The 24,322-nt window shown below is 45.8% G+C and overlaps 1 protein-coding gene across 1 annotated transcript in view; it reads left to right on the forward strand.

The window, feature by feature from the left end:
- Positions 1-22,137, forward strand: part of LOC309550210 (uncharacterized protein) — a gene marked incomplete at both ends in the record, with an annotated part of 23,434 nt that extends 1,297 nt beyond the window's left edge. Inside the window, 8 exons of the mRNA XM_082250625.1 lie at positions 19,289-19,329; positions 20,552-20,679; positions 20,766-20,889; positions 21,006-21,103; positions 21,193-21,420; positions 21,500-21,706; positions 21,805-21,943; positions 22,118-22,137. Of these exons, the coding sequence (XP_082106751.1) occupies positions 19,289-19,329; positions 20,552-20,679; positions 20,766-20,889; positions 21,006-21,103; positions 21,193-21,420; positions 21,500-21,706; positions 21,805-21,943; positions 22,118-22,137 (985 nt within the window). The remainder of the gene's footprint in view (positions 1-19,288; positions 19,330-20,551; positions 20,680-20,765; positions 20,890-21,005; positions 21,104-21,192; positions 21,421-21,499; positions 21,707-21,804; positions 21,944-22,117) is intronic.
- Positions 22,138-24,322: the final 2,185 nt, after the last annotated feature.

Genomic DNA, 24,322 nt, shown 5'->3' on the forward strand with positions numbered 1-24,322 from the left:
TGTCAAAAATGTCAGTCAAGGGTCCGATCTGTCCGCCGCAATGTCGCAGTCCCGCAAAAAAAATAGCAGATCGCCGCCATTACTCGTTAAAAAAAAACAACAAAAATGACAAAAATCTTTCCCTTAGTTAGTAAACGCAATAACTTTTGCGCAAACCAATCAAAATACGCTTATTGTGTTTTTTTTTAACAAACATATGTAGCAGAAAACAAATTGGCCAAAAAAATTTTAAAAAATTAGATTTTTACATTATTTTTGGGGGGAATTTCATATAAAAAAAATGTGAAAAATATTGTTATTTTTGCAAAATTTGCGCTCTTTTTTTGTTTATAGCGCATGATCAAAAAATCGCACAGGTGATCAAATACCACCAAAAGAAAGCTCTGTTTGTGGGAAAAAAAGGACGTCAAATTCATTTGGGTACAGCGTCGCACGACCACGCAATTATCTGTTAAAGTCACGCAGTGCCGAATCGCAAAATACCCCCTGGTCAGGAAGGGGGTAAAATCTTCCAGGGCTTAAGTGGTTAAAAAAATAAATCTGAGGTTTACAACCTCTTTAAAACAGGCAGGAAGGAAATGTGATAACAACTCCTCACTGCCTGTCAAATGCCTCTGAAAAGTGACCTGAGCATGGATCACTTTTCAGTGGAGTGGCAGTGCCTGCTGTAAGTGAATACAAGCCTTTGGGCTCACACGGTGTGCTGCGGTTTGGCTGCAGTGCAGGTGCACTGGCACTTTTCCTTCGCCGCAGTCCCTTAGACTTCTTGTAGGTTTTCCGTTTTGCCTGCATTTTCTGGAAGTGCACCAAAGATGCAGCATACAGGACTTTTTGTGCACTTTCAGAACATGCAGTAAAAATGTGCAACCTAATAGAGGTCTATGGGGCTAGGGGCAACATGCAGGAAGACTGCCAGCTGCAGAGAGGGGGAGGGGGAGGAATAGCTGGAAGGAGGGAAGAGAGGCTCTGGCTGCCGAGTAGACTGCTCAGTTTAAACTTTCCCGCCCAAAGAGAGAGCAGATCCACTACCAACCATTGGTATGGAGGAGGGAGGGGCTGGGTAATTCACTCTGTAACACAGACTGTCAGCCCCTTGACAGTACACATCGCTGGCTGCCTGCCTCCTAGTGCTGGATGGAGGGATAAGAGTTCACGCCTGTACAGCCTCACTCGGACAGCTCCGGAATTGCACATGCGCAGTTCTGAGCTGGCGACACATCGGCCTTTGTACAGGAGATCAGCGCTGCCCAGGGGGAAAATGCCTCCCTGCCCCCCGGCCCAGTCCGCCCCTGGTTCTAAGTCATTTTATAGCAAAAAAAACAATGCTGATTTGTACATGGATGTGAAAAATGCCCCAGACAGCAAGAGGTTAAATAAATGAGAAATATATATGGACGTTTTACAATGTAAATAAAATGCAGATTTGTAATTGTTGGTATTTTTATAACAATATCACTGCAGTTCCAATTCTCTCCAACAACAAAAAATGGAACAGTCACATGTCAAATATTATCTCCAATAGAAACTGAAGGTTTGTCGAGAAACACTGCCACCGTGTGGCAAATTTTGTAACTTCAGCTCGTCTGTATTGCTGGGAAACACTGCCACCGTGTGGTCAATTTTATAACTGCAGCTCAGCTGTATTGCTGGGAAACACTGCCACCGTGTGGCCAGTTTTATAACTGCAGCTCAGCTGTATTGCTGGGAAACACTGCCACCGTGTGGCCAATTTTTTAACTGCAGCTCGGCTGTATTGCTGGGAAACCCTGCCACCGTGTGGTCAATTTTATAACTGCAGCTCAGCTGTATTTCTGGGAAACACTGCCACCGTGTGGCCAATTTTGTTACTGCAGCTCGGCTGTATTGCTGGGAAACACTGCCACCGTGTGGTGAATTTTATAACTGCAGTTTGGCTGTATTGCTAGGAAACACTGCCACCCTGTGGCCAATTTTGTAACTGCAGCTCGGCTGTATTGCTGGGAAACACTGCCATCGTGTGGTCAATATTATAACTACAGCCACCTATATTGCAGGGAAACCCTGCCTCCGTGTGGCCAATTTTGTAACTGCAGCTTGTCTGTATTGCTGGAAAACACTGCCACCGTGTGGCCAATTTTGTAACTGCAACCGCCTACATTGCTGGGAAACATTGTCACCATATGGCCAATTTTATAACTGCAGCTTGGCTGTATTTGCTGGGAAACACTGCCACCGTGTGGTCAAATTTGTAACTACAGCCACCTATATTGCTGGGAAACACTACCACCGTCTGGCCAATATTATAAATGCAGCTCGGCTGTATTGCTGGGAAACACTGCCACCGTGTGCTCAATTTTATAACTGCAGCTCAGCTGTATTGCTGGGAAACACTGCCACCGTGTGGTCAATTTTATAACTGCAGCCACCTATATTGCAGGGAATCCCTGCCACCGTGTGGTCAATTTTATAACTGCAGCCACCTATATTGCTGGGAAACACTACCACCGTGTGGCCAATATTATAAATGCAGCTCAGGTGTATTGCTGGGAAACACTACCACCGTGTGGCCAATATTATAAATGCAGCTCGGCTGTATTACTGGGAAACACTGCCACCGTGTGATCAATTTTATAACTGCAGTTCAGCTGTATTGCTGGGAAACACTGCCACCGTGTGGTCAATTTTATAACTGCAGCCACCTATATTGCAGGGAAACCCTGCCTCCGTGTGGCCAATTTTGTAACTGCAGCTCGTCTGTATTGCTGGAGAACACTGCCACCGTGTGGCCAATTTTGTAACTGAAGCTTGGCTGTATTGCCGGGAAACACTGCCACCGTGTGGTCAATTTTGTAACTGCAGCTCGGCTGTATTTGCTGGGAAACACTGCCACCGTGTGGCCAATTTTATAACTGCAGCTCAGCTGTATTTCTGGGAAACACTGCCACCGTGTGGCCAATTTTGTTACTGCAGCTCGGCTGTATTGCTGGGAAACACTGCCACCGTGTGGTGAATTTTATAACTGCAGCTCGGCTGTATTGCTAGGAAACACTGCCACCCTGTGCCAATTTTGTAACTGCAGCTCGGCTGTATTGCTGGGAAACACTGCCATCGTGTGGTCAATATTATGACTGCAGCCACCTATATTGCAGGGAAACCCTGCCTCCGTGTGGCCAATTTTGTAACTGCAGCTTGTCTGTATTGCTGGAAAACACTGCCACCGTGTGGCCAATTTTGTAACTGCAGCCGCCTACATTGCTGGGAAACATTGTCACCATATGGCCAATTTTATAACTGCAGCTTGGCTGTGTTTGCTGGAAAACACTGCCACCGTGTGGTCAAATTTGTAACTGCAGCCACCTATATTGCTGGGAAACACTACCACCGTGTGGCCAATATTATAAATGCAGCTCGGCTGTATTGCTGGGAAACATTGCCACCGTGTGCTCAATTTTATAACTGCAGCTCAGCTGTATTGCTGGGAAACACTGCCACCGTGTGGTCAATTTTATAACCGCAGCCACCTATATTGCAGGGAATCCCTGCCTCCGTGTGGCCAATTTTGTAACTGCAGCTCGTCTGTATTGCTGGAAAACACTGCCACCGTGTGGCCAATATTATAAATGCAGCTCGGCTGTATTGCTGGGAAACACTACTACCGTGTGGCCAATATTATAAATGCAGCTCGGCTGTATTGCTGGGAAACACTGCCACCGTGTGCTCAATTTTATAACTGCAGCTCAGCTGTATTGCTGGGAAACACTGCCACCGTGTGGTCAATTTTATAACTGCAACCACCTATATTGCAGGGAATCCCTGCCACCGTGTGGTCAATTTTATAACTGCAGCCACCTATATTGCTGGGAAACACTACCACCGTGTGGCCAATATTATAAATGCAGCTCGGCTGTATTGCTGGGAAACACTGCCACCGTGTGATCAATTTTATAACTGCAGCTCAGCTGTATTTCTGGGAAACACTGCCACCGTGTGGCCAATTTTGTTACTGCAGCTCGGCTGTATTGCTGGGAAACACTGCCACCGTGTGGTGAATTTTATAACTGCAGCTCGGCTGTATTGCTAGGAAACACTGCCACCCTGTGCCAATTTTGTAACTGCAGCTCGGCTGTATTGCTGGGAAACACTGCCATTGTGTGGTCAATATTATGACTGCAGCCACCTATATTGCAGGGAAACCCGGCCTCCGTGTGGCCAATTTTGTAACTGCAGCTTGTCTGTATTGCTGGAAAACACTGCCACCGTGTGGCCAATTTTGTAACTGCAGCCGCCTACATTGCTGGGAAACATTGTCACCATATGGCCAATTTTATAACTGCAGCTTGGCTGTATTTGCTGGAAAACACTGCCACCGTGTGGTCAAATTTGTAACTGCAGCCACCTATATTGCTGGGAAACACTACCACCGTGTGGCCAATATTATAAATGCAGCTCGGCTGTATTGCTGGGAAACATTGCCACCGTGTGCTCAATTTTATAACTGCAGCTCAGCTGTATTGCTGGGAAACACTGCCACCGTGTGGTCAATTTTATAACCCCAGCCACCTATATTGCAGGGAATCCCTGCCTCCGTGTGGCCAATTTTGTAACTGCAGCTCGTCTGTATTGCTGGAAAACACTACCACTGTGTGGCCATTATTATAAATGCAGCTCGGCTGTATTGCTGGGAAACACTACCACCGTGTGCTCAATTTTATAACTGCAACCACCTATATTGCAGGGAATCCCTGCCACCGTGTGGTCAATTTTATAACTGCAGCCACCTATATTGCTGGGAAACACTACCACCGTGTGGCCAATATTATAAATGCAGCTCGGCTGTATTGCTGGGAAACACTACCACCGTGTGGCCAATATTATAAATGCAGCTCGGCTGTATTGCTGGGAAACACTGCCACCGTGTGCTCAATTTTATAACTGCAACCACCTATATTGCAGGGAATCCCTGCCACCGTGTAGTCAATTTTATAACTGCAGCCACCTATATTGCTGGGAAACACTACCACCGTGTGGCCAATATTATAAATGCAGCTCGGCTGTATTGCTGGGAAACACTACCACCGTGTGGCCAATATTATAAATGCAGCTCGCCTGTATTGCTGGGAAACACTGCCACCGTGTGATCAATTTTATAACTGCAGTTCAGCTGTATTGCTGGGAAACACTGCCACCGTGTGGTCAATTTTATAACTGCAGCCACCTATATTGCAGGGAAACCCTGCCTCCGTGTGGCCAATTTTGTAACTGCAGCTCGTCTGTATTGCTGGAAAACACTGCCACCGTGTGCCCAATTTTGTAACTGAAGCTTGGCTGTATTGCCGGGAAACACTGCCACCGTGTGGTCAATTTTGTAACTGCAGCTAGGCTGTATTTGCTGGGAAACACTGCCACCGTGTGGCCAATTTTGTAACTGCAGCCGCCTAAATTGCTGGGAAACACTGCCACCGTGTGGCCAATTTTATAACTGCAGCTCAGCTGTATTTCTGGGAAACACTGCCACCGTGTGGCCAATTTTGTTACTGCAGCTCGGCTGTATTGCTGGGAAACACTGCCACGGTGTGGTGAATTTTATAACTGCAGTTTGGCTGTATTGCTAGGAAACACTGCCACCCTGTGGCCAATTTTGTAACTGCAGCTCGGCTGTATTGCTGGGAAACACTGCCATCGTGTGCTCAATATTATAACTACAGCCTCCTATATTGCAGGGAAACCCTGCCTCCGTGTGGCCAATTTTGTAACTGCAGCCGCCTACATTGCTGGGAAACATTGTCACCATATGGCCAATTTTATAACTGCAGCTTGGCTGTATTTGCTGGGAAACACTGCCACCGTGTGGTCAAATTTGTAACTGCAGCCACCTATATTGCTGGGAAACACTACCACCGTGTTGCCAATATTATAAATGCAGCTCGGCTGTATTGCTGGGAAACACTGCCACCGTGTGCTCAATTTTATAACTGCAGCTCAGCTGTATTGCTGGGAAACACTGCCACCGTGTGGTCAATTTTATAACTGCAGCCACCTATATTGCAGGGAATCCCTGCCACCGTGTGGTCAATTTTATAACTGCAGCCACCTATATTGCTGGGAAACACTACCACCGTGTGGCCAATATTATAAATGCAGCTCGGCTGTATTGCTGGGAAACACTACCACCGTGTGGCCAATATTATAAATGCAGCTCGGCTGTATTACTGGGAAACACTGCCACCGTGTGATCAATTTTATAACTGCAGTTCAGCTGTATTGCTGGGAAACACTGCCACCGTGTGGTCAATTTTATAACTGCAGCCACCTATATTGCAGGGAAACCCTGCCTCCGTGTGGCCAATTTTGTAACTGCAGCTCGTCTGTATTGCTGGAGAACACTGCCACCGTGTGGCCAATTTTGAAACTGAAGCTTGGCTGTATTGCCGGGAAACACTGCCACCGTGTGGTCAATTTTGTAACTGCAGCTCGGCTGTATTTGCTGGGAAACACTGCCACCGTGTGGCCAATTTTGTAACTGCAGCCGCCTACATTGCTGGGAAACACTGCCACCGTGTGGCCAATTTTATAACTGCAGCTCAGCTGTATTTCTGGGAAACACTGCCACCGTGTGGCCAATTTTGTTACTGCAGCTCGGCTGTATTGCTGGGAAACACTGCCACCGTGTGGTGAATTTTATAACTGCAGCTCGGCTGTATTGCTAGGAAACACTGCCACCCTGTGCCAATTTTGTAACTGCAGCTCGGCTGTATTGCTGGGAAACACTGCCATCGTGTGGTCAATATTATGACTGCAGCCACCTATATTGCAGGGAAACCCTGCCTCCGTGTGGCCAATTTTGTAACTGCAGCTTGTCTGTATTGCTGGAAAACACTGCCACAGTGTGGCCAATTTTGTAACTGCAGCCGCCTACATTGCTGGGAAACATTGTCACCATATGGCCAATTTTATAACTGCAGCTTGGCTGTATTTGCTGGAAAACACTGCCACCGTGTGGTCAAATTTGTAACTGCAGCCACCTATATTGCTGGGAAACACTACCACCGTGTGGCCAATATTATAAATGCAGCTCGGCTGTATTGCTGGGAAACATTGCCACCGTGTGCTCAATTTTATAACTGCAGCTCAGCTGTATTGCTGGGAAACACTGCCACCGTGTGGTCAATTTTATAACTGCAACCACCTATATTGCAGGGAATCCCTGCCACCGTGTGGTCAATTTTATAACTGCAGCCACCTATATTGCTGGGAAACACTACCACCGTGTGGCCAATATTATAAATGCAGCTCGGCTGTATTGCTGGGAAACACTACCACCGTGTGGCCAATATTATAAATGCAGCTCGGCTGTATTGCTGGGAAACACTGCCACCGTGTGGTCAATTTTATAACTGCAGCCACCTATATTGCAGGGAAACCCTGCCTCCGTGTGGCCGATTTCGTAACTGCAGCTCGTCTGTATTGCTGGAAAACACTGCCACCGTGTGCACAATTTTGTAACTGAAGCTTGGCTGTATTGCCGGGAAACACTGCCACCGTGTGGTCAATTTTGTAACTGCAGCTAGGCTGTATTTGCTGGGAAACACTGCCACCGTGTGGCCAATTTTGTAACTGCAGCCGCCTACATTGCTGGGAAACACTGCCACCGTGTGGCCAATTTTATAACTGCAGCTCAGCTGTATTGCTGGGAAACACTGCCACCGTGTGGTGAATTTTATAACTGCAGCTCGGCTGTATTGCTAGGAAACACTGCCACCCTGTGGCCAATTTTGTAACTGCAGCTCGGCTGTATTGCTGGGAAACACTGCCACCGTGTGGTCAATTTTGTAACTGCAGCCGCCAACATTGCTGGGAAACACTACCACCGTGTGGCCAATATTATAAATGCAGCTCGGCTGTATTGCTGGGAAACACTGCCACCGTGTGATCAATTTTATAACTGCAGCCACCTATATTGCAGGGAAACCCTGCCTCCGTGTGGCCAATTTTGTAACTGAAGCTCGGCTGTATTGCTGCGAAACACTGCCACCGTGTGGCCAGTTTTATAACTGCAGCTCGGCTGTATTGCTGGGAAACCCTGCCACCGTGTGGTTAATTTTATAACTGCAGCTCAGCTGTATTGCTGGGAAACACTGCCACCGTGTGGCCAATTTTGTTACTGCAGCTTGGCTGTATTGCTGGGAAACACTGCCACCGTGTGGTGAATTTTATAACTGCAGCTCGGCTGTATTGCTTGGAAACACTGCCACCCTGTGGCTAATTTTATAACTGCAGCTCAGCTGTATTGCTGGGAAACACTGCCACCGTGTGGCCAATTTTGTTACTGCAGCTTGGCTGTATTGCTGGGAAACACTGCCACCGTGTGGTGAATTTTATAACTGCAGCTCGGCTGTATTGCTTGGAAACACTGCCACCCTGTGGCTAATTTTGTAACTGCAGCTCGGCTGTATTGCTGGGAAACACTGCCATCGTGTGGTCAATATTATAACTGCAGCCACCTATATTGCAGGGAAACCCTGCCTCCGTGTGGCCAATTTTGTAACTGCAGCTCGGCTGTATTGCTGGGAAACACTGCCATCGTGTGGTCAATATTATAACTGCAGCCACCTGTATTGCAGGGAAACCCTGCCTCCGTGTGGCCAATTTTGTAATTGCAGCCACCTATATTGCAGGGAAACCCTGCCTCCGTGTGGCCAATTTTGTAACTGCAGCTCGTCTGTATTGCTGGAAAACACTGCCACCGTATGGCCAATTTTGTAAGTGCAACTCGGCTGTATTGCCGGGAAACACTGCCACCGTGTGGTCAATTTTGTAACTGCAGCTCGGCTGTATTGCTGGGAAACCCTGCCACCGTGTGGTCAATTTTATAACTGCAGCCACCTATATTGCAGGGAATCCCTGCCACCGTGTGGTCAATTTTATAACTGCAGCCACCTATATTGCTGGGAAACACTACCACCGTGTGGCCAATATTATAAATGCAGCTCGGCTGTATTGCTGGGAAACACTACCACCGTGTGGCCAATATTATAAATGCAGCTCGGCTGTATTGCTGGGAAACACTGCCACCGTGTGATCAATTTTATAACTGCAGTTCAGCTGTATTGCTGGGAAACACTGCCACCGTGTGGCCAATTTTGTAACTGCAGCTCGTCTGTATTGCTGGAAAACGCTGCCACCGTGTGGCCAATTTTGTAATTGAAGCTTGGCTGTATTGCCGGGAAACACTGCCACCGTGTGGTCAATTTTGTAACTGCAGCTCGGCTGTATTGCTGGGAAACCCTGCCACCGTGTGGCCAATTTTGTAACTGCAGCCGCCTACGTTGCTGGGAAACATTGCCACCGTGTGGCCAATTTTACAACTACAGCTCGGCTGTATTACCGGGAAACACTGCCACCGTGTGGCCAATTTTGTAACTGCAGTCGCCTATATTGCTGGGAAACACTGCCACCGTGTGGCCAATTTTGTAACTGCAGCTCGGCTGTGTTGCTGGGAAACACTGCCACTGTGTGGCCAATTTTATAACTGCAGCTCGGCTTTATTGCCGGGAAACACAGCCACCGTGTGGCCAATTTTATAACTGCAGCTCGGTTGTATTGCCGGGAAACACTGCCACCGTGTGGCCAATTTTATAACTGCAGCTCGGTTGTATTGCCGGGAAACACTTCCACCGTGTGGCCAATTGTATAACTGCAGCTCGGTTGTATTGCTGTGAAGCACTGCCACCGTGTGGCTAATTTTATAACTGCAGCTCGTCTGTATTGCTGGGAAACACTGCCACTGTATGGTCAACTAAGATGAATTTTCAGGGAACACCAATAGGTGGATAGAGTAAGAGATAGTGAGACAGATTGGGGTAGGGAGTTCTATGGGATACGAGAGGCTCGGGAGAAGTCCTGGATGTGGGAGGAGGTGACTAGAAAGCAGGAGATATTGGGAAGATCGAATAGGATGATTTGGTTGGAATATTGAGACCAGGTTAGTTGTGTAGCTTGGGCGGGGTTGTGGATGACTTTGTAAGTTACTGTTAGTATTTTTAATTTAAATTTGTTGAGTGAGTGGCAGCCAATGGAGGGATTGGCAGAGAGGGGTAGCAGATGCTGAGCGGTTTGTGAGGTGGATGAGTCTGGCAGCAGCATTCATGAGGGACTGAAGGAGGGATATCATATGTAAAGGTAAGCCAATGAGGAGGAAGTTTCAGTAGTCGAGGCGAGAGATAGCCAGGGAGTAGGGATGGGTAAATGGTTCGGGACGGGCTTGAACATCCTCCGTTTGGCCATTTGCCCAACACCAGAAATTTCTGTGTGCGTGTTTTTCTTTATCTTTTTTTTTTTTTTTTACAAAATATTGTTTTCAAAGGAGCAGTGATTTTATTAATGCTTAAAATGACAAAAAAAAAACTTTAACTGACAATTGCGCGGTCAAGCGACGCCGTACCCAAACGAAATTTACATCCTTTTTTTCCCACAAACAGAGCTTTCTTTTGGTGGTATTTGATCACCTGTGCGATTTTTACTTTTTGCGCTATAAACAAAAAAAGAGCATTTATTTAGAAAAAATAAATTTTTTTTTTTTTACATTTTTTTATATGAAATTCCCCCTAAATAAGATGTAAAAACCAATTTTTTTAAAAATTTTTGGCCAATTTGTTTTCTGCTACCTATGTTTGGTAAAAAAAATTGCAATAAGCGTATTTTGATTGGTTTGCGCAAAAGTTATTGCGTTTACTAACTAAGGGAAAGATTTCTGTCATTTTTGGTGTTTTTTTTTTAACGAGTAATGGTGGCGATCTGCGATTTTTTTTGCGGGACTGCGACATTGCGGCGGACAGATCGGACCCTTGACTGACATTTTTGACACTTTTGGGGGTACCAGTGACATTTCTATAGTAATCAGTGCTATAAATATGCACTGTTACTGTAAAAATGACACTGGCATGGAAGGGGTTAATTTTATTGAAGAGGGAGGGGTTAATGTATGCCTGGTGCTTACTGACGTGTGGGGGGGAGGTGACTGTGTGAGACAGGGACAGATCGGATGTCCAGCTATGCTGAACACTCCGATCTGTCACTCCCTGTCACTGAGGAGATCCGCCCGCTCTGTTTACACAGGCGGGCGGATCTCCAAACTGGATTCCCTGACGATCGGGGCAGAGCAGCGGCGATCGCCGCCGCTCCTCCCCTGGCCCGACTCCCGCTGTGAATGAAAACAGCAGGAGCGCCGCCTAGAGGGGAGGAGTCTAGCGACGTAGGTCTACGTCGCTAGACGATAACGAGCCACTGTGCCACAGTAGCAGCACAGTGGCTAGTGTTAAAGTGGTTGAACTGGATACGCACTATACAATTTTCTTTAGATTTTTTCCAATTTCCAAACCTAAACAGTTTCAATTTGTATGCAGTCAGGCAGGCCCTTTCACTACATAGTTGAAGGTAAATCTAACAAAAATAGTTGTATAGTGTGTATCCAGCCTTAGTCTGCCTGTAAAGTGGCGTATATGTTCTGTGTATAGAACCTGCTGCAGCAAAACTGACAATTATAAAGAAAAAAAAATTACATTTAAATTGATTTTAATCAATTGTCGGCAATATAAATAAATAAAAATAACAGTGTGGGGGTTCCCCCCGGTCCATACCAGGCCCTTTAAAATCCCCAAAATCATTCTCGGTGACTTCAACATCCCTGTTACTACAAACACTTCTGCTACTTCTAAATGTTTTAGTCTAACCTCCTCATTTGGCCTGAAACAATGGATACACAATGGATAGAGGCTTCTACGCACTCTGGTGGCAACACCCTCAGCCTTGTATTCTCCCACCTATGCACTCCATGCAACCTCTCCAACAATCCTCTCCCTCCCTCTAAACACCACTAGGGATGGGCGAGCAGTTTGGACGGAGCATAACTTCAGCCCGAAATGGACCCTTCAGGAGTTTGCCAAACACCCGAATTTTCTGTGTGCTCTGCGTTTCTTCTATTTATTTTACTATTTACATCCCGACGAGTGCACGGTCAATAGGTTGTTAAGAAGTGAGGCCGGGAACCCGCAAGAGTGTCCTTACCAACAAATGAGTCATCAGCTGTCAGCAGGCTTCCCCGCAGACAGCTGAATGTAAAAAAATAAATAATTGTTGGCAAGGAAGATAAAAAATGGGGAAAAAAAATGAGTGGGGTCCCCACCGTCTATACCAGGCCCCATCCATACCAGGCCCAAAAAAAGCTGCATGCTTGGATAAGGGTCTGGTATAGATTTTTAGGGGAAACCCCACACCATTTTTTTTAAAAATGGCGTATCTTCCCCCCCAAAATCCATACCGGACCCTTATCCAAGCACGGAGCCTGGCAGGCCAGGACAGGGGTGAGGACAAGCAAGTGCCCCCCAAACCACACCAGGCCACATGCCCTCAACATGGGGGGGGTGATTTGGGTTAAGGGGGTCTTCAGGTCTTCAGGGGGCTAATCGGAATCTGGAGGCCCCCTTGAAAAAGGGGGCCCCCAGATCCTGGCCCTCATTTACCAAAAAAAGTGTTAAAGATAAAGACATGAGACACTTTTTGATAGTTCCTTTATTAAAAAAAATAAAAATAAAAAAACAATGTCCCCTGATGTAGATCCATCGTCAATCACAACGACCGCTGCACCGCCGAGCCAAAATAAGAAAAAAAAAACCTCCGTCCATGAGGAAGGCTGACTGTCGAATGCCTGCTCCGCTGGGTGACAGTTTTTAAATAGGTAATGGACATAGCCACCTGGTGATGTCACCTGGTGGCCCTGCCCCTTATGATGTCACCGATCCAACTGGCATTAGTCAGTTACATCACAAGGGGGCAGGCCACCAGATGATGTCACCAGGTGGCCCTGCTGCTAACCTTTTTAAGAACTGTCAGACTGTAATTCCTTGAGAGTGGAGTGTTTTCTTTTTTGGGGTCCAGAGGTGCAGTGGGTGTCATGATTGATGATGGATCTACATTGGAGGACATTGTTGTTTTGATTTTTCTATAGAAGGAATTGTGAAAAACGGGCTCATAGCCTCATTTATTCTTACAATGTACCCCAAACTCATTCACACAGGGGGCGGGATCTGGGGGCCCCTTTGTTAAAGGGGGCTTCATGATTCTGATAAGCCCCCTGCCTGCAGGCCCCCGCAACCACAGGCCAAGGTTTTGGGGAAGAGGACCTTGTCCCCATCAACATAGGAACATGTTGAGGGCATGTGGTCTGGTATGATTCAGGGGGGCACTCGTCCGTCCCCCTCTTTCCTTGCCTGCCAGGCTGCATGCTCGGATAAGGGTGAGGTATAGATTTTCGGGGTACCTCATGTCATTTGTTTTTTAAATTTTGGCATTGAGTTCCCCTTAAAATTCATGCCAGACCCAAAGGGCCTGGTATGGATTTTGGGGGACTACACGCCAATTTCTCCCCGATTTTCTTCTTACCGGCAATTCTTTTTTTTACATTCCGCTGTCATCTGAGAAGCCAACTGACAGCTCATGACTTATTCATTGTTAAGGACGCAGCAGCCGACTTCCCGCTTTCCCTTCTTAACAACCTATTGACTTTGCGCTCGGTGGGATGTAAATAGTAAACAAAATGAAAACACAGAGCACACAGAAAATTCGGGTGATTGGTGAAGTTATCCTCGGCCCAAACCGCTCGCCCATCCCTAGTGGTGTTTAGAGGGAGGGAGAGGATTGGTGGAGAGGATGCATGGAGGGCATAGGTGGGAGAATACAAGGGTGAGGGTGTTGTCACCAGAGTGAGTAGAAGCCTCTATCCATTGTGTACCCATTTCTTCAGGCCAAATGAGGAGGTTAGACTAAAACATTTAGAAGTAACAAAAATGTTCATGTTAACAGGGATGTTGACGTCTCTGAGAATGATTGTGGGGATTTCAGAAGAGAGAAAGTAGGGCAGCCAGGCAGAGAAGTCATCAAGGAAAGTTAATACCGGTCCAGTGGGCCGATAGATCACAGCAATTCTAGAGGAGATTGGAGAAAATAGACGTATACAGTGAGCTTCAAATGATGAGAGGGAGGAGAGTGGAGAACCTGGAAGGTGCTCTGTGAGGATAGGAGGATTCCACACTCCACCTCCCTTGTGTTCCCTAGGTCTAGGTTTACACCTACTTCATTCATCTTATGGTGTTTATCAATAAATTAAGTAAACTGATCCATGTGCAAATTCATATACAACATAAAGTGCTTTGTGCTCAAGATGCTGTTCCCTGCAGATCCACTGCTTCCATTTTACACCTACTTCATTATATTATAATATTTTCTATAAAGTAATAACCTGTTCAAATTCATGTAATCATACAATATTCTTTTCTCAATATAGTGTTCTCTGCAAGTCCACTGCTTCCACTTTGCACCTACTTCAACAAAGTTCTGTTGCTCCATAAAAGTCCACAAATGAATAAAAAGTTGATAAGGTGTGAAAGTTCTCCGTGCTCCAAACTGTGCCAGCTGTAGTGTAGCCACGCCTTCTTCCACCTCTTACACACGTGATGGTGAGGGCGCCCCCTTAGTAGTGCTTCCCCACTCACCAGAGCAATATGACTCCCAGCTTTTCAGCTACCAGAGTCACAAACATCCTTCACACTCTCCTCACCTCAGATGGCAAAGGAACTGGATCCTCCTCGCTCACTCCTGCAAGTCTGCTGGGCTTTCTGTCAGTCTCCCTCCTAGACTCGGCTTCCTCCTCCGATCGCTGTTCCAGCAGGAGCTCCGCCTCTTCATACACACTCAGGGAGGAGAGTGTAGTGTATTAACACAGACAAGCTGTACAGGTTGCTTCTTTATTCACTGCACATCAGCATGCAACTAACTTCAGCCACACCCAGCTCCCAGACATATACATAATTGTAACATTTTGCAGACAGCAACTTAACCCGTTGCTTACCATACTACATTCCCTCCTCTCTTTGAATAAAACATAACATGCACAACGTATTAATAAGATTAACAAAATGCATGGATGAACAACTAAAAATTTAACCTATAAACTCCTGACTATACACATAGTCCTTAAGGTAGGCCGTTGGATTTGTTGCTCGTTTTTCTCTTGGCCATTCCGATGTGGATGGTTGTGGATTGAAGTCTGGATCACTGGCAGTATCATCACTACTCTTTGCCTGTTCGCCATCTTCTGATACTTGACCTTCTGACTCAATAAATTTCTTCACAAATGAGGAATTACGCACTTTTGTGTGTCCATCTAAATCCTCTAAAACCACTTGAGTACCTCTTTTCTCCTTTACAACATAAGGCTCAGGTTCAAAGGACGGAGCCAGTTTGTTAAACCGATCACTTTGAAGCAACACCTTATCACCCTGTTGAAGGCCACTAGGTTGACAATGGCGGCGGTGGTTTGCATACTGTTCAGCCCGGATCTTCCTTTCCTCATTAATATGCCGAAAAGGTTTCTGACTTGTAGGAGGACCCCCAATGTCTGGCAATTTTGTCCTGAATTTGCGACCACAAAGAAGTTCCGCAGGACTAACGCCAGTGACAGTATGCGGAGTTGTGTGATAAGCCAAAAGAAAACGCCACAGTTCCTTTTTCCAGTCTCTTCTCTCTAAATGAGCAATCCGCAAAGCTTTCAGCAAGGTTCGATTCTGGCGTTCCACTTCCCCGTTAGCCTGTGGCCAGTATGGAGTTGTACGATGATGTTCAATAGCATTTGATTTCAGATAATCCTGAAATTCCTGAGAAGTAAATTGGGCACCATTATCACTCACAATCCGTTTAGGCAACCCATGAGATGCAAAAATGCTCTCCAACCCCTCAATTACAGTTGATGATGTAGCTTTAGTGAGAACTACCACCTCTTGCCACCTTGAATAATAGTCCACAACAACTAAAAGATGGTGTCCAGATGGAATGTCGCACAGATCAATGGCTAAATCTTCCCATGGTCCCTCAGGTAGAACAGTGTGAGTTACTGGTTCTGGTTTAGGTTTGCTGCCCACCAACTGACATGCTCGACATGAAGAAACCAAACGTTCCACATCCTTGTCAATTCCTGGCCACCAGACTTTCTCACGTAATCTTTGTTTGGTGCGTACAATGCCTTGATGGCCCTCATGGGCTAAATGTAATGTACGTTTCCGTAAATCTTTAGGCATCACAATACGATTGCCACGTAGAACTAGTTGTCCTGTAATACTCAGCTCTTGTTTGATTCTGTGATAGCTTGGGTCACAATCCACCCAAACCCCTTGTCTTACACATTTTCTCAACCGAGCAATTTCCGGATCCACAGATGACAATTCTTCAATCTCCCGCGGTGTCAATGCCTGAGGCATGGCGTTAGTAGCCACAAAACGAATGTACTCTTCTGCCAGGTTATGAACAGGTGCAGAAGACTGAGGCAATCTGGAAAGTGCATCTGCCGCATTAGTCGGTCCAGGTCTGTACCGCACTGTAAAGCGATATGGTAACAATCTGAGAACCCATCTCTCAATTCTGGCGGATGGTTTTGAGCGTGGCGAATATATCACTTCCAGAGGCTTGTGGTCTGTGATGATTTCAAAATCAAGGCCATAGAGATAGGTGTGAAACCTTTCACATCCCCAAACAACAGCCAAAGCTTCTTTCTCGGTCTGAGAATAACGTCTCTCTACATCAGTGAGGGATCTGCTTGCATACTGAATAGGCCTGTAATCGCCTGTGCATTGTCTCTGAACCAAGATGGTGCCTAACCCCACAGGGCTAGCATCGACAATAACTTGGGTGTGTGCAGTAGGATTGAAATAAGCCAAAGTTGTGGCGCAAGTCAGCCGTCTCTTAAGTTCATCAAATGCACCTTGTTCCAAAAAGCCCCACTTCCACGGGACTGCTTTGCGAGTCAACACTCTCAAAGGTTCACTGACAGTCGCCATATCTGGAATAAACTTGGCACAGTAATTCACTAGCCCAAGAAAACTGCGTACTTCTGCAGGGTTTTCAGGATTTCTGGCATCAGACACAGCTTTAATTTTACAGTCCTCCGGACCAATGCCCCTGTCAGACAGCACATGGCCCATAAAAGTCATTTTATTCATTTGAAATGTGCATTTCTTCTCATTTAATGTTAACCCTTTCTCCTTCAAGTGATTTAGCACTGCACGGAGACGTTCGTCGTGCTCCTGTGTGTTTGTTCCCCACACAATTATATCATCAGAAATGTTATGCGTGCCTTCACAACCATGTAGCACTTGCTGAATCACATGTTGATAGGCCTCCGGTGCGGACGATACGCCAAACATCAACCTCTTGTATCTAAAAAGACCTTTATGGCTTGCAAATGTAGTGATGACTCTAGATGCTGGGGTCAATTCAATCTGATGATAACCCCATTTCAAATCCAGTTTACTGAAGACACTTGCCCCATTCATTGCATGCAGAACATCTTCAATAGTGGGAATTGGATGTCTCTCTCTCTGCACAGCTTGGTTAGCACATCTCATGTCCACACAAATCCGAATATCTGTGCCCTTTGGTACAACAACTAACGGCGATACCCACGGAGTGGGCCCTTCCACAGGTTCAATAATGTCAAGGTCTAGCAGCTCTTCCAGTTTGTGCTCAACAGGTGATCTCAGGCTATAAGGAAGTCTGCGTACTGGCTGTGCAATAGGCTTTACATGTGGATCAATGTGAAGTTCCAACTGAAAATCCTTTAATTTTCCAAACCCAGAGAAGCAATCTTTAAATTCCTCTTTCAATGCAGAAATAGCAGGAGACACCATATTCACTCTTGCGCTGCCTACATCACGGCCAATCTGTAACACCCCTAGTGCCATTGCGGTTTGACGACCAAGCAGAGGCGACCCTGTGCCATCTACAACATAGAATTTGGTCTGCAATGGAGGACCAGTCTCATGTGTTTGAACAGAGGTATAAAATTTGCCTTTAAGTTGCAGTGGTGTACTGGAGCCATAAGTATAAATCTGTTTAGTGGTGTTACACAATTTAAGGTGATTTTCTCTGCCATTAAGACTGTGCCAAGAAGCCAAGTCCATAACATTGCATGTAGCTCCAGAGTCAATCAACACTGACACATCTGTATTTCCAATCTTAATGGTTAATGTCCCAGCTTGCAGAGAACACAGGGAGAATATAAATTCACAGTCAGGAGCACTCTCTTTATCCTCAGCTATAACATTTACTTGTGCAGATTGGCCTTTGGTTTTGTTATCTCTGGTTGTACTTCTACACACAGCTGCAAAATGACCTGTCTTTCCACAAGCATAGCACATTTTATTCTGTACCACAGTGCAGTCCTGACTTGTGTGTCCCGCCCTGCCACATTTATTGCAGGTGATATGTAAAGTCCTCTTTGGAAAACTCTCTTTCCTACTCCAGATATTCCTATTATTATAGGTAGGTTTGGAGACTGTATTGACAGATGCAGTGTTCTTGGTTTCAATATGCAGAGCCTGGAGCTCAGACAGTTCAATGGCTTTTGCAATCTCCTGCAGACTAGTAAGTGTGAGACTAGGTTCTCTCAATAATCTCCTCCTGAGGTGCACAGATGTGCATTTCTCTATGACCTGATCTCTGATTATCTCCTCAGTTACAGTCCCAAAATCACAAGACTTTGCCAGATATTTCAGCCTAGTCACATAACTGTCTGTGGTTTCTCCCAGTTCTTGCACAGCCTGTCTAAACTTATATCTTTCATAGGGAATATTTTTCTTTGGCTCAAAGTACTCACTCAGTCTATTCATGGCTGTCTCATAGTCTGAATCTTCCCCTGTTGCTCCCAGGGTTTCAAAAATGTCCTGAACTTGAGGTCCAGCTAGATGCAGCAGCATGGCTCTCTTCTGAGCAGGTGCAGTCACTCCTGTGGCTATAACAAAGAGCTGAAATCCCTTCTTCCACTTGTCCCAGCGCTGTGAGAGACTAGTGTGGTCTCCAGACACATCAAACGGTCCGATAGCCGGTAAATCCAGAAAGCTAGCCATCCTCGTCGCCAAAATGTAGTGTATTAACACAGACAAGCTGTACAGGTTGCTTCTTTATTTACTGCCATCAGCATGCAACTAACTTCAGCCACACCCAGCTCCCAGACATATACATAATTGTAACATTTTGCAGACAGCAACTTAACCCGTTGCTTACCATACTACAGAGAGAAAGGGGAAGGATATACAGTACATACACACACAGCACAAGGCTGTGTTCACACTACCAGACGGTTCTCAGGGCTGCAGTTCCTCTGAGCTCCACAAGGTGGTGATCTAACTTCTACCCAGACAGGAAGTCTCTATGGAATACAGACAGGAAGTGATGTCAGATTCTGACAGGATATTCCATTTGGTAGGACGGAAAGAGAAGACAATGCAGGAATTGGAGGCAGAGGAGGTAATATGTAGATTAACCCCTTCAGGGGGATCAGTTGATGAATAATATATCTTGCTTCTAAAGCTGGCCATACATGGTTCAGTTTTATCGTTCAGCCAGCGGGATGAGTGAAAAAAAACTGAAGCGATTCCCCCATCCACACATTGGAGGGGGATGGGGGAATTCTCCCGCTGCACTATTGTATTCTGACAATGGGGGGCGCTCCTCCGCTCTCAGAATACACAGATCAGTGATGAAGCTATTGGCTGCAGCTGCTGAATGAGTGACTTTTATCCGGCAGTGACCACACATGGATGGAAATGTGATCGATCCCTGCTGAACCAGCTGAATTTCCATGTATCTATGGTCACCTCCCCTCCCCCTCATCTCCTTCATTATGTAAGTCATGCTGAGATAATCTCCTATTGGCTGAGCAATATTCTCATTTGTCGCTGAGCTCCTTCTTGCTATTCCTCGTCCTGCCTGTTGTTTCCTTGGATTGATTTTCTGTGTAGTGACCCCGGCTTCATCTCTTGGATGCGCTCGTCTGTTGCTTGTCCTGACCTTTATCCTGATTCCTGGATCTCCCCCTCATCTCTCCTCCATATCCACTTACACAGCTTTTCTCCACACCTGCAGTGACCCGGGGGGGGGGGGGGGATGAAAAACATGCAGCAAAATCCATCCCCACCATTAGGAGCTCTGGAGAAAATTGTCTGCTATTTACACTCCGTTCCTCCGCACGTCACCTGATCACATGAGAGATTACTTTCACACTTTCCTGACAGATTTCGGTATGGTAAAGGTCAAAGTTCACTCTTCAGTGTAGGAGAGGTAGGACGCACCCAGAAACAATGATTTGGTTTGTATGGGGGCCTCATATAGAGGGCCCCTCAAATCTCCCCAACCAAATGTTCCTGCATTCAAAGTCTATATGTCCTATGACAGCACACTGACCTCACAGCTCTTCCCCCCAATGTCTCTCCATCTGGCTTTTTTTTCTCATGCTCTTAGGATGTGGGCGGACCCTTGGAATTCTCACTTTCAAAAGTGGGTCTGTTGGTCCTGCGTTGTATGTTATGATGTCAGAATGTCTGCAACAAGCTTTTACTCTGCGTAGTGTGGGGGTCCTGTGTGGGTAAATTATACCTCAGTCTGAGGTGGGGCTTTAATAAATAGAGACCTGACCTGAGAGATGAGGAGGATTCTGGCAATATGATTTAATTTTACTATTTGTGTTCAGATCTAGAGTTTTCCTCCTGTGAAGTCTGGAGATCATATGACCATCACATTGCCTCCACCTCCCTCCCTGATAGAATAGAGAAATACAAAGAAGATTCTAGAAGTCACCTGAGAGATCATGGAGGAGAGGTGAGCGGTGCTGGGAATTCTGGGACATTATCCAGTAACAGACAAGGGATGTGTCTGGATGGTGACTGTATCATTGTGTGTGTCAGGTTCCTATAAGGTGTCAGGATGTCACTGTCTATTTCTCCATGGAGGAGTGGAAGTATTTAGAAGGACACAAGGATCTCTACAAGGATGTCATGATGGAGAATCAGCTGCCCCTCACATCACCGGGTAAGAGGAGACTTTATTGTAAAGGAGAGAGCAGTACGGAGGATCCACCTAGATCCCCCATCATCTGATAAACACATAGAAACAATGTATTCAGTCAGTGTGTGTGTTTCCTACAGATGGATCCAGTAATGGGAACCCACCAGAGAGATGTCCCCGTCCTCTGTATTCCCGGGATTCCACACAGGAAGGTCACACCATCCCCCACCATCATCAGGTAGATGAGGAACAATCACTGATAGTATCATTAGGATCTGTACATTATCTGCATTGTTACCATTGATGTCATTTTTATTATATATTCAGAGTGGAAACCTGAGAGATTCTAAAGTTGAGGTTAAAGAAGAGATAAAAGAGGAGGATGATGAGGATAGGGTGATGAAGGAGTCAGAGTTTCTAAGGGAACACAAAGATCTGTACCAGGACACCATGGTGGAGTCATCCAGCTACAGAAACCCACCAGAGAGATGTCCCCGTCCTCTGTATTCCCGGGATTCCACACAGGAAGGTCACACCATCCCTCACCATCATCAGGTAGACAAGTGACAATTATTGGTAGTTCTTATTTATATACAGCATGTTTGTTACAATAAATGTTTTATTATATATTCAGAGAGGAAACCTCGGGGATGATAATATTGATGTTAAAGAAGAGTATAAAGAGGAGGATGAGGAGTATGGAGTGATGGAGGAGTTTTCAGAAGGACACAAGGATATGATGGAGCCACCTAATACCAGGAACCCACCAGAGAGATGTCCCCGTCCTCTGTATTCCCGGGATTCCACACAGGAAGATCCCACCATCCCTCACTGTTATAAGGTTGGTGGGACAAAGTATCTAGAACATGGACGTGTGGGAGCAATGTGTGGATATTTTATGTCAGCTTATATTTTACAGTTGATATTTTCTTGGTTTAGGGTGAAGATCTGATAGATCTAAAAATTAAAGTTAAAACAGAAGAAGAGAAGTATGTGAGGGATGATCAGCAGTCTATGGAGGAGGATGGAATAACGGGGACATTTATAGAGGAGGACACTCCTACAGAGATCAGCACAGGTGGGTCATTAACACTAAATACATTCCTCCACCCATACTGCTCACTGATTGGTCCAGAGTAGGGGGGGGACTGGGTGATATCAGCCTGTAATACCCTGGTCACTTTCCTGAGCTGTGTTCCCCGTCCTGTATTCCTGTATTTCTCTCAGATAATCTTCCTTCTCTGTGCTGCAGACACAATTTATGTATCTTGACTGGAATTATAGAGATTCTGGGATTCAGCTGGCAGCAAAATGTTACTTTTCACCATAGGTGTTGTGACAGTGTTCACCGTCACTGGGAGTGAGGGACAGATACTTGGGGGACGCTGAGAGAATGGTTTGGATGGCTTCAGATGGGAGAGTGATATTTGTCAACGGTGGCTCTCAAGAAATGTGGAGATTTGATCCCACTTTGCACTGTGGGCCTGTGGCCTGTTGCCATGGAGTCTGTGACACCTAGATGTGTATTCCATGTCCTTCAATGTCAGACAGGCTTTCCCTATTGAATGTGTATTGTGTGAAATCTGCCTGTCCCATTGTTAAATTTTAATGACCTCAAGTTGTTCTGTCCAGATGGCCAGATAATTAGTTCAGGCTTTGCACCTAAATGGGGTGGGTGCAGCCGTACTGGGTGAGAGGATGGCCACAAAGTTAGAGGGGCTTTTAAACTAGGGAATGGGGGGGAGGGTACAGATGTAGAATTAGCCAGTGGAAAGCAAGATTCAGAGGGCAGAAATGGGGGCATTAGCGGTAGGGTGTTCGGAGCTCCTATACCCAGGGTGGGTATGGGGAAAAACCACAAGAGCAGCCTAAAAACATCAAATGAGGATATTTGTAACCGGTCAAAATTACGAGGTTTGTATACCAATGCCAGAAGCCTGGCCAACAAGATGGAAGAGCTGGAGCTGCTGATGTTTGAGGAGGACTTAGATTTTGTGGGGATAACTGAGACTTGGTTTGACAGCTCTCATGACTGGATGGCGACCATTCAGGGGTATTCCCTTTATCGCAGAGATAGAGAAGGTAAAAAAGGGGAAGGGGTATGTTTGTATATTAAGAACAGTATACAGGTAAATATGAGGGATGATATTAATAATGGAGCTAAGGAAGAGGCAGAATCCCTATGGGTAGAGCTTCAAAGGGAAGGCACAGTGGGGAAGGTAATATTGGGCGTATGCTATAGGCCCCCCCACCAGAGGGAGGTGGACCTCATTTTACAGATAGGATTGGCAGCAAGGATGGGAAATGTCATTATAATGGGGGACTTTAATTATCCTGATATAGACTGGGCAGAAGGAACAGCGCACTCAGCCAAGGCTCGGCAGTTCCTAAATGTTTTGCAGGACAATTTCATGGGTCAGATGGTGAATGCACCGACAAGAAACAAGGCGGTACTTGACCTACTGATTACTAACAATGCAGACCTGCTCACGGATATAGAAATACAGGAGAACTTAGGAAACAGTGACCATAGGTCAATAAGTTTCAGTATTAATTACAGTAATAGGAAGCACAAGGGCAATATAAGGACACTGAATTTCAAAAGAGCCAATTTCCCAAAACTGCGCTCACTGCTAGAAAATATCAATTGGGATAGAACCCTGGGAACAAAGAACACAGAGGAAAAATGGGAGTGCTTCAAGAGCATACTTAACAAAGGGATTGACCAGTGCATTCCAAAGGGAAATAAATTTAAAAGAGCAAAATTAAACCCTGGGTGGCTAAACTCCAACATAAAAAATGTATATTAGTGCTAAAGAAAAGGCCTTCAAAAAATACAAGACTGAGGGGTCATTGGCAGCATTTAAGCATTACAAAGAGTGTAATAAGAAATGTAAAGATGAAATCAGGGTGGCTAAAATAGAACACGAGAGACATATAGCGGAGGAGAGTAAAAAGAACCCCAATAAGTTTTTTAAGTATATAAACAGTAAGAAAGCGAGGCCAGAACACATTGGCCCCATAAAAGATGACAAAGGAAATATGGCCACTGAGGACAGAGAAAAGGCGGAAGTGTTAAATAATTTCTTCTCTTCAGTCTTCACAAAAGAATCGGGGGGCTACACAAACCTAGCTTGTAAGGCCGAACTAAACAACACACCTCAGGAAATACCGCCATGGCTAACAGAAGATAGACTTAAAACTAAACTAGAGAAACTTAACATAAATAAATCACCGGGACCGGATGGCTTGCACCCGAGGGTTCTGAAAGAGCTCAGCCAGGTGATTGCCAGACCATTATTCTTGATCTTTAAGGATAGTTTACAGACGGGTATGGTGCCAGCTGATTGGAAAAAAGCCAACGTGGTACCAATATTTAAAAAGGGGCCGAGATATATCCCAGGTAACTATAGGCCGGTCAGCCTAACATCAGTAGTGTGCAAGATTTTGGAGGGGA

The sequence above is a fragment of the Pelophylax lessonae genome (assembly GCF_965119305.1).
Source record: "Pelophylax lessonae genome assembly, chromosome: 3".
In the NCBI taxonomy this organism is placed as follows: Eukaryota; Metazoa; Chordata; class Amphibia; order Anura; family Ranidae; genus Pelophylax; species Pelophylax lessonae.